This window comes from Patella vulgata, chromosome 7 (assembly GCF_932274485.2).
Source record: "Patella vulgata chromosome 7, xgPatVulg1.2, whole genome shotgun sequence".
Lineage (NCBI taxonomy): Eukaryota > Metazoa > Mollusca > Gastropoda > Patellidae > Patella > Patella vulgata.
Window position 1 is genome coordinate 67,799,123 of NC_065885.2, and position 11,744 is coordinate 67,810,866.

The 11,744-nt window shown below is 33.6% G+C and overlaps 1 protein-coding gene across 1 annotated transcript; it reads right to left on the bottom strand.

Moving 5' to 3' along the window:
- Positions 1-682: 682 nt before the first annotated feature.
- LOC126828548 (ADP-ribosylation factor-like protein 8A) lies at positions 683-11,722 on the bottom strand. Its single transcript, XM_050558373.2, has 6 exons — positions 11,500-11,722; positions 8,753-8,833; positions 8,200-8,273; positions 5,491-5,652; positions 2,512-2,582; positions 683-2,008 (listed from the first exon to the last, which is right to left on the bottom strand). Exons 1-6 carry the CDS (start codon positions 11,620-11,622, stop codon positions 1,962-1,964), a joined length of 558 nt encoding a protein of 185 aa, XP_050414330.1. The 5' UTR covers positions 11,623-11,722; the 3' UTR covers positions 683-1,961.
- Between the last annotated feature and the right edge of the window lie 22 nt (positions 11,723-11,744).

An 11,744-nucleotide genomic window follows, 5' to 3' on the forward strand; every position in this document is an offset into this window, starting at 1 on the left:
CCAAGATATTTCAGTCGGGGAGTCGACGACCTTTGTTTATTAAAATCTGATCAGATCAAACTTTTGTTAGAGTTGAAGTAAATACAGTTTTTAATAAATAAATATCGCCATTGAGACCACCTTCACGTATCTCAGACTGGCATGGCAAGTTTTTCATAGCGTATGACAATTTTGAACATTGTTTCATTTATTAATCCATTTTAAAGTGTTTTAAATTTAATTGCATTTTAAGGTTAAAATCTTTGAAATGCCCTATTTTACAATGTTTTACTGGTTGTCCAGTACGAGGGAAATGAGAGTCCTGATTCATCCCTAATGAATATAAAGTTAGGAGCTGAATTCTCACAAAATATAAACCAGCTTAGGAATATTCCATTTAATATTACCAGGAGGGTCGGCAACCATAAAATGCATATTTTTTGTTTATAAACATTTATTCACAAAACATGCATGCAAAACATACTGAGCATTTTTCAAACAGACCCCCCCCCCCCCTCTACCCACAAAACCCATTTTTTCTACACTTTCAGCAAAAGTAATTCATATTTAAAAAAAGTGTTGTACGCACCCCCACCCCTCCAGATATTTTAAAATGGAATAGCTCTAAAGGAAACAACCACTATACTACTACTCAACTTATATAATCCTATCTATTTTACAAAAAGAAAAAAAAAACTTGGAGTAAGAATAAGTTATTTATGTCAAACATACAATTGAATAGGTCAATATACAAACAAATACACACATCAATATTTATATCAGGGAGTAGAAATACATACATTGGGAACTAGATCATTTAAACAGAACTGTTCTTAATGTCTAATCAAATACACAAGATTTAAACCCTTATCATTTAAACGAAACCAGTTTTAGTGTCTAATCAAATACACAAGATTTAAACCCTTATCATTTAAACGAAACCAGTTTTAGTGTCTAATCAAATACACAAGATTTAAACCCTTATCATTTAAACGAAACCAGTTTTAGTGTCTAATCAAATACATAAGATTGGGAACCTTATCATTTAAACGAAACCAGTTTTAGTGTCTAATCAAATACACAAGATTTAAACCCTTATCATTTAAACGAAACCAGTTTCTAATCATAGCTTAATTAATCAAACTACACAGGAAATAAGGTGCTTGCCTAAAAGGTTTAAATTTCATCAGTTCTTGACACACAATTAATTTGTGGAAAAACAAAATAATTTCAATTGGACACCATGATAAAATTGTTGGTGACCAACAGGGATGGATATTGTAAAAAAAACATAATAATATATTATGGTCACTTACTGTATCCAAAAACGACATTTTCTTAAATAAGGGTTTTAAAATCCAACTTCTTAAATTAGTTTATATTTACAGTAAAGGGTTCACATTGAGGGTGTTTTATACAACTGCTGGAATATTTCAATTAATCTGCATATTTAACATATTTAAGATGCCAATTAATTTAGCAATGAGTATCAAAAACTTATTAATGCCAATTAATTATTGAGACAGGTATAATTGTAACTTTCCTTTAAGTAAAAAATACTTAGAGACCAATTAATTAATTTAGTAATTAGCATGATCAAAGATTGATTAATTCCAATAAATTATAGACACAGGTATAATCTTAACACTCCTTTAAGTAAAAATTCCTTAAAAAATTGAAGTTTTGATCCCAACAAATACTGGATGAAGAAATATGCTAACTTTCCAAACCCTGTATTTATACTCCCAGATAAAATATGACATCGTAAGAACCACCCCTTAAAGAGGTGTTCCTACTCTAAGAATGATAACAGGGGTTGAAGTATTCGCACCCCCTCGTGTAAACTCTTGTTTAACGATGATTCTTGTTGTTTTAAAGTTGTATCAAACAGTTTGAAACACATCAAGTATTGAATTGTCAATTTCTAGTCACTCACTGTCAATCATTCAATTAGCCACACCCACAATTATCAGTAGTGACATCTAGTGGCCAGATTTGGAATGCTGTATAAGCCACTGTAACGTTATGTCTGAAAACAAAATAAAACAAACTAAATAAGCTATAAAACGAAACGAAATGGGGTTTAACCTCCTACTGTTCCGCTCCGACTGGGTTAATGAAGACGGACACGTCATGCAGTGCTATGAGGGAAATTTATTTTGCCGGTTATTCGTACTGTAAATACAGCTTATACTCACAGAACCAAGTGGTTTAATGAAAATGGCCAAACATCATGCTACGAAATGAAATGATATGAGGTTTAACGTCCTATTGTTCTGCTCCAACTGGGCTAATGAAAACGGGCATACGCCATACAGTGTGCCACATGGGAATAAACTAACCAAGCCCTTTGGATTGATGAATATTATAACATACATGTGCTGATACTAGTATGCATGTCTTCTTGCTTGTTAACAGTGGATGACAGTTCCCCATCATACGTAATAATCAACCGGTTACTATGGGTTAAACATGGTTGCCAATAGCAACGGTTTGCGTTAAACATCCAATCGTATTTATATTTATACTGACCTATATTTTCCTTTTCTTTACATGATATAGAATAACAGCATATTTCCCGATCTTGTATAGCAGATAAGTTCCTGTAATAAAATTAAACAATATCTTAAAACTATGTAGCAACATGACAAACTCTGAATGGAAGCAAACTCAAATCCCAATATAAGGTGATGCAGACCAGGTGGCTGAGTGGTAGAACGAGAGCACTTTATATGAAACATGTACATAAGCGCAAGCGAATTATAGAAATAATATTGAACCATATGTTAGTCCTTAAATGACCTAGTTTGTGTCGAGTGGACATTAAACCCCATTTCATCTCTCTCACACTCATGGGCAAGCGCGTTATTAAAATAAAGATGTACCATATGTTAGTCCCAAAATAATCAAGTATATGATGGATGTGTGGATGTTTCTCTCTCCTTTTTCTATTAACCATATACAAATGAACTCTACCTATTTACCAGATACAAATGAACTCTACCTATTTACCAGATACAAATGAATTCTACCTATTTACCAGATACAAATGAACTCTACATATTAACCATATACAAATGAATTCTACCTATTTACCAGATACAAATGAACTCTACATATTTACCAGATACAAATGAATTCTACCTATTTACCAGATACAAATGGACTCTACCTATTTACCAGATACAAATGAATTCTACCTATCCAATATTTGAATATCTATAGTATATCTGTTAAAATGCATGAGTTATTTGAATATCTATAATATATCTGTTAATCAATATTTGAATATCTATAATATATCTGTTAATCAATATTTGAATATCTATAATATATCTGTTAATCAATATTTGAATATCTATAATATATCTGTTAATCAATATTTGAATATCTATAATATATCTGTTAATCAATATTTGAATATCTATAATATATCTGTTAATCAATAATTGAATATCTATAGTATATCTGTTAATCAATATTTGAATATCTATAATATATCTGTTAATCAATATTTGAATATCTATAGTATATCTGTTAATCAATATTTGAATATCTATAATATATCTGTTAATCAATATTTGAATAACTATAATATATCTGTTAATCAATATTTCAATATATCTAAAATATATCTGTTAATCAATATTTGAATATCTATAATATATCTGTTAATCAATATTTTAATATCTATAGTATATCTGTTAATCAATATTTTAATATCTATAATATATCTGTTAAAATGCATGAGTTATTTATTGATAAAAAGATAATCATTGATTCAGTTAAGTTTAAAGAATAAGTTTAATAAATGGTTTTATATATAAAATGAATATCAACTGATATTACTATAAAAATATACACAGTTTATCATGAGAGAAAGAGAGAAATAAAATGGGGTTTAACGTCGTACACAGGCTGGTCTAATGGACATACACCATGCAGTGTGCTATGAGGGAAATTTTGACAGAATAGTGGAGCTAGCGCTGCTGCCTACTCATATATCAAATTCTATAGAACCTTGGTTTTTAATCCAATCCAAATACCGACTGGACTAATGAAGATGGACATATACACCATGCAGTGTGCTATGAGGGAAATTTTGACAAGACAATGGCGCTAGCGCTACTGTCTACTCTTGTATCAAATTCTAAAGGGTTCTTTTATGTGCACGCCAATGTGTACACAGGAACCTTAGTTTTTAATCCAATTCGAATGGCTATACATTTTCCCTTGCCATGGCAAGGCAGCACCATGTGGGAACAACATAATTATGGTACAATGTTATTTCTCAAGTAGGGATCTTTAGCACTAGGAAGGAACAAGAGGACCCAGAGAAACCCACAAGGTTAGGAATGCGATCCTACTTCTAGTAATTACTATATACAGAGAGAGACAGAAATGGGGTTTAACGTCCACTCGACACAAACTAAGTCATTTAGGGACTAACATATGGTTCAATTTTATTTCAATAATTCGCTTGCGCGTATGGGTATTTAGCAGTTGGGGGAAACCAGAGGACCCGGAGAAAACCCACGAGGTTGGACAGGCGACCCTACTCCTTGTCACGTACAACCAGGGAATCGAAACCACACCAGTTGACTCAATGACAGACCGTATGATACAACGGGCACGTGCTAACCAGATGCACATAGTTGATGATGACCTAATGTGTTATTTGTTTATAATATGACCCTGAATGGTAACAAACATGATTAAACATGATAATCAAGACTTTGTTTATTATCATAACAATGGTACTTAACAATCAAGACTATATTGTGAAAACAACAAAGTCTGATATCTGCGCTCAGAGTAAGGTAATTTGACTGAAATTTTCAATATATTCATATGTTTCATTATCTATTTTTGCACTATCAGGCCTGCTCTGGGAAATAGGATTCATTAGCAAAATTCCTAGCCAAATGGGCAAAGTGTTAGAGAAATAACAAGCATATTAGCCTAAATAATAATACAATTAAAAAATCACTTCCTTTCTTAATAATCACTGTATCACGATATATCATGATCATTGGGTCAATAATCACTTCCTTTCTCAATAATCACTGTATTACGATATATCATGATCATTTGTAAAATAATCGTAATTATGATTTGGGAGAATACCTGCATAATATGTGGGAAATCTTTCAAATGTAGGTACATGTATCAAAACTGGCACAAATACTCGTTTCAAATAACCCATAGGCCATTCGAAAATACAACATGGCAGCCATTTTAAGATGGTCAACCTTCGGGCAACAAAATATCATTTCTTGTGATAAAATCACAGCAAATTGTCCTATTGTATTGATCCTTAACATCTGATCAGACAAAAATTTCCATAAAATTTGTACAATTCCTTTTTTGGCTTAAACAGCAACGACAAGAAATTCTGCTGATCAAAATTGAACTTCTTTAAGATTTACTAATCTTTAACATGTTATGTTTCATTTTAATCGGGCCAGAAATACATAGAGACAGATTTCAATCAATCAAAGATTTACTTACAACTTTTCGATCAGTTCCTTCTCATCTAATGCTCCTTGAAGATCGCGTTTATTTCCTAGAACTAAGACCGGAATACCTTGTAACTGTGGTTTATCCAACAAATTGTGGAGTTCATTTCTTGACGCGTCTAACTTATCATGATCCGCAGCATCAACCATAAATCTGAAATATTAAATAAATTCTTCACATCTGAGAGGGAGAGAGGGAGGAACATAATGGATGACTGGAGATGTATGAGGGAGAGAGAGAATGTGTGAGAGAGAGAGAGAGAAATTTGAGAGAGAGAAAGAGAGGGAGAGATTAACCACCCTTCAGGCCTGTCTGTAATTTTTCATAGATGATTAGCAGCATTGATAATCAAAACATCCAATTTTGCCAAATTTGATTAGAAAATTTAAAAAGTGATTAGCAGTTTTTTGGTTTCAACATAAAACACCTAAATAACAAGATTATTTTAATTTATAACAAATGATTAGATTTCATTCTTAAGAATTATTTAGAATTTTAGCACTGCTACAGGTACATGTAGCTGTGAACATTTCTGAATGTAGACTTTTGGTTATGTCTAAAGCCAATTCTTGGCAGTGGCTTCCGAATTCCCACTCATTTTATTTCTTATTTCTTCGTTGAAAAAAAAAAATTATCTGCTTTTTATTGTGTGTTATCATTTTTTTTCATTCGGATGCGCACAGTTTTTAACGAATAATCTCGATTAACTAGACGCATGTGATATAAACAATAATATTTTACGTGAATTCTTACTTTGATTTCTCATTTTACAATACGTTTACATATATTTATTTTCATATTCTTTATTTACAATACATGGGGGATACACTGGATTTATTTTTTTCAAATTGAATACTGATATAATTACTCGAAATTGACATGTCTTGCAACATGAGTGGTACTACTTGATTCCCTATTTCCAGTTTAATAGTCCCTATTCATAGAGTTATGTCCCTGTATTATATAGTACCGTTTAATGAATTGTGTCTGGGTAGTTCGAGAAGAAAATGTCACACGGAGAATTCAGTTTTGCTTATCAAATTTATTTGATATTTTATACATGTTGAAAGTGTTGAGAAATGTGGATAAATCTTCGTGTCAATATCCAAAATGACAGACATATTAGTGATTTGCAGTTATTGCGAATCAAAAACATTAGATTTTAATTTTTGATTAGCAACGGACAAAATATGTATCGTAAATTGCGCTGCGATACTGGCTGTCGGCAGCCCTGCCACCCCTCAACATAAACCAGATTTTCTTGGGACTAACATTTGTATTTAGAGTAAGAGAGAGGTAGAAAAGTGGTTTATTAGCCACTGGACACACCTAGGTCACTAACATATACATCTAGAGAGAGAGAGAAAAGATAGGCTATCAAAATAAGGTTTTCTGTGGTACTATGGAAGCCTACTGCAGCCATTTCATAACTCAAGGGTTTTCAAACCCAAGAAAACAAGAAAATGAGAAGTTGAAGATGAAGGAGAGAGAGGTCGAGATTTGAAAAAGGCTGCAAAACAGGTTTCCATATTTTACTGTAAGCGACATTATAGATAACACAATAAACGACTTTAAATGTTAGAATTTCAATATTAATCTGCTTATTCAACAATTAACATTATTAGTTATTCTGGTTTGCAGAGTCTGTGTCTGTTTGTCCCATCCAGGGTGATATAGAAACTTAATGCAGATAAGACTGAGTATTTCGTTATTGGGTCGTCTTTAAACAGGGAAAAGTTGAACTACGATCTGTCAATACAAGCAGGAGATAGCTGCATTGCCCCTTCTCAATCAGCCCGAAATATTGGTGTAATTTTTAACTCAAATTTTTCTTTGGAAAATCAAATAAACAATATATGTAAAATATGTTATTTTAATTTAAGAAACATAGCTAAAATACGTAAATATCTGTCAGTGGATGCCACAAAAACACTAATAAATTCATTAGTTACTTCGCGTATTGATTCTTTTAATTCTGTCCTGTACGGTGCACCAATCAAGCATCTTGAAAAACTGCAAAATTTACAAAACTCAGCTGCCCGCCTTATTTCTGGAGCAGAATATAGGGATCATATCACCTATTCTATATAAACTACACCGGTTTCCTATTATTTTTAGAATTGAATATAAGATTTTATTATTAGTTTTTAAATGTATAAATAACATGGCACCTATTTATCTTAGTAATCTTTTATGTTTTTATGAACCTCGTCGACAATTACGGTCTTCCGGTGACAATCTGCTACTTATTGAGAAAAAAGCTAATCTCGTCAGTTTCGGCGAGAAGGCTTTTGAGGTAGCTGCCCCCAAACTATGGAATAAACTTCCTCATTCCATTCGGTCATGTACTTCTCTGTCATCATTTAAGATTTCTCTAAAAACGCACTTGTTTAATAGGGCTTTTAATTAATCATCTCTGTGATAACTATATCTATATTTTATGCAATACTTCCTTTTACTCAACTTTTATGTATATTATTCACTTTTTTATGATTTAATCTTATGTTTGTTTTGTCAATCATATTATCTATATAGTAAAGCGTGATAGAGCACTTTTGTGGAAATGGCGCTATATAAACGCTTATAAATAATAATAATAATAATAATAAACAATAGGCTTATAGCTTCTTTAATTTATAGCTCTGCTCAAAATGAAAAACCTGCCCAATAAATGTCTCGACTGGCTTCATTAGTACTTACACAATAGCATTGACTCCTCGACAATATCTTTCCCACATACTTCGAAACCTCGGCTGTCCACCAATATCCCACAACTACAATAACAAAAATAGGTTGCCAGGCAATGAAACATGTCTACAGCAGCTAAGCCGTCGGAGCAGTCAACAAGGGTTGTTGCATATCTTTCTATAGACGTATAAAAATACATATTTCATCTAATTTTAGTTAAGGTACAGTACAATCAAAACTAATTTATGTGTTAATATATCATTGTAGTGTATTGTATCTTTAAGAGAGAGAGAGAGAGAGAGAGAGAATTTGGCTTAACCCCACTTGACACAAACTAGGTCATTTTGGGACTAACACATGGCTCAATTTTATTTCAATAATTCACCCGCTCGTTGGAATCTTTATCAGTGTGAGGAAACTAGAGACTGTGAGAAAACCCACAAGGTTGGACAGGCGACCCTTCTCCTTGTCACCTTATGATACAGCGCGCACGTGCTAACCATTTAGCCATCCAACCTCACTGTATCTTTATGGTGACACAATATACATGTAGCATATAGTTTACCTTTATGGTGACATTTCCTTTTGTAATTTTCCTCATATTAAAGCCTACAGTTGGAATCATGTCTTCACTGAACTGACCAGACTGAAAAATAAGTACAGATAATGAATTAGTAATCACAGAAATAAAATAAAAATATACGACTCAATCATCAATATTTCTTCTATATCACAGAATAAGTGAAATTTGTTTCTATGGTAACAAAAATTCATTAAAAACCATGAAATTTCTAAGTAATTGTTTTATGAGATATAGTCTGGAAATAAAACCGGAACAAAGGATGGACAGAGCCCATTTCAACATCCATCCTGTAACTTTGGTGAGGGATAAAAAAGGGAAATACACAGACTGAGAGACGGAGTTTTAAAGTCCACTTGACACAAACATGCTCATTTTTGGACTAACATATTGTTTGATTTTATTTCAATAATTTGCTTGTTCATAGCCGTAGGGGTCTTTAGCAGTAGGAGGCAACCTGAGAAAACCCATGAGGTTGGACGCGAGAGATTAAAAAGTTTTACAGCCGCTGTGACCCTAAGTTCCTACCTACATGTATGACCCATAAGTTTCAATCCACTTCCCTTACTCCGAGCTTTGTGTTAATGGATAGTATCATCTCTACAAATTGAATAAATCTAAAACAGTTTCTTCAATGCATTAGTGACTAACAACACAGACAAATTATGAAGATATCAATATTATGTTATGCCTTCCAGCTCAACCATAATCAATTGAATAATATTAACTCGGAAAGTAAATAGTAACAGTCCAAAGGACAAATACACACATGTACAATGTACATATAGGTGCTGGTTGACAGTTAAACTTAACACTTAATATAGTCTACCTGAAGACAGCAGATTAATTCCAAATATCAAACAGTATTTGGCCAAAGTCAAAGACCAGAGATAATGGGTTTTTTTAATTAGTGTAATTTCACCAACTTCAGAAAACTGTATTATCAGGGACAATGTTTTTTGTTTGTGCATCAAGTTAGCCTAGTGCCCTACTGCTTTTAAAGTTTGTGGGAACTTCTCATCAGACATTCAAAAGTAGATGGAAAACACAAGCAATCATATTTGTTGAGACGAAACTCTTAAATGACTGTACAGCAAAGAGAGGTAGAGGGGGAGAAATGGTGTTTAACGTCTACTCGACACACACTGGGTCATTTTGGGTCTAATCTATGATTCAATTTTATTTCACTAATTTGCTTGCAGGTACATGTAGGTACATGTATTTAGACATGGGAGGAAAACGGAGTACCTGGAGCAAACCAAAGAGGTTGGACAGGCAACCCTGCTCTTTGTCACATACAAGCGGGAAGTCGAAAACACGCCACTTGACTCAATGACAGACCTTATGATCTGACATGCTAACATGCACCCTTTAAAGAATTCTAATAAAGGATTTTATATAAATAACACATCGATTGAATCTGTAAGGTAAAATGAAACAATTTATTGTGCAGCAATTTTGTGGAAGACATTACATGTAGATCATGTTGTAATGCAGTGTTGCTTTTAAGTATATTTATAAAGACCTAGTCCCACTTGGTGAGGGGGGTCATGGTGGCTAAGTGGGTAAGACACTGGCTCGCTAGCCTGGAGGTCGGGTGTTCGATCCCTGCATTGGCCGAGAAAGTTCATCCACATTTTCCGTGGTGGTTCCCCCTTGTCAGCAAGCCTGGAGGTCGGGTGTTCGATCCCTGCATTGGCTGAGAAAGTTCATCCAGATTTTCTGGCGTGGTTCCCACTTGTCAGTTATGCAGGATGGAGGGCCTGACAAGGACAGCTGTCTAGTCATTTTGATGAGACGAAAAACCGAGAGCCTGTGTATACATTGGCGTGCACGTAAAAGATCCATTGACAGTTGGAATTTGATATAAGAGTAGGCCGTAGTGGCCACTGTCCGGGCAAAATTTCCCTCATAGCACACTGTATGGCATATGCCCGTCTTCATTAGCCCTGTTCGGAGCAAAACAGTAGGACGTTAAACCCCATTTCATTTCATACTTGGTGAATATCAAGTTGTCCGCATCAATAAACATGTCAATTACTGCAAGTCTTTCTGAAGAATAATCTGAGCATGCCACTAAAAAACAGCACTATATATCTAATCTCGTAGTAACCTAGTAGTACGGGACTTCGTGGGACACCTGTATTATACAGGTCAAAATCACAACAGCAGCAAGGCTGTACATGTAAATAAGGCAACATCAGAAATATTCTGTCATAGCAATAAAGCTATATTTAGATCTGAAATAATATTGATCTATTGTACATGTATTAATTAATTTCACCCCAATCGGTGTCAAAACAAGCTTAATAATAATGATTTTGTTATTTTTAATATCTCTAATGTTTAATCAATTAATTCTGAGATATAAATTGGATTAAAACATATAGTTCCCTAGGGTAAATAATATCATGTGTGGCCCACTGTGTGGGGCTACCTAGTGAGTCATATGGCTATCATCTTTAAATCAGGCATCATTCAAGTCATATGACCAAAATAATTATGTCAGGCCTAAATATAATATTCATTTATATTGGACACATCTTCAAAATAATCTTCATGCATTTAGAAAGAAAACCCCACAAATCCAATTGTGCTTTCAACTATGTGTTTCACACAGTTGTTAATTTATGACGATGTCGCCATTTATTTACGTTTCTTTGTCGGAGAGCAATGATTTCCGAGCAATTCAATTAAATTGTACCATTTTTTTCGGACAATTTTATACTCACTGCAATGACATTAACAAACGTCGTTTTCCCCGAATATTGAAGTCCTACTAATGTGAGTTCCATTTCCTCTTTCCAGAAAAGGCTCTTGAACCAATCTAAGATCCTTTGGAAAAAAGAAAACATGTTTGACGATTAAATGTCGATTTCTGTCAAAAAAAATACACTACAAAACGCCTTCTTCAGCCTTCTTCCGGAAAGACACACAGACATGTGTCACATGATAAAGTGGAAGTTCAAGGTCGAAA

Coding starts and splice junctions, on each gene's coding strand:
- LOC126828548 (XM_050558373.2), bottom strand. CDS start 11,622: ATGTTTTCTTTTTTCCAAAGGATCTTAGATTGGTTCAAGAGCCTTTTC. Junction 8,274..8,752: donor AAGGAAATGTCACCATAAAG/GTAAACTATATG, acceptor TTGTTATTGTAG/TTGTGGGATATTGGTGGACA. Junction 2,009..2,511: donor TAAAGAAAAGGAAAATATAG/GTCAGTATAAAT, acceptor TTTTGTTTTCAG/ACATAACGTTACAGTGGCTT.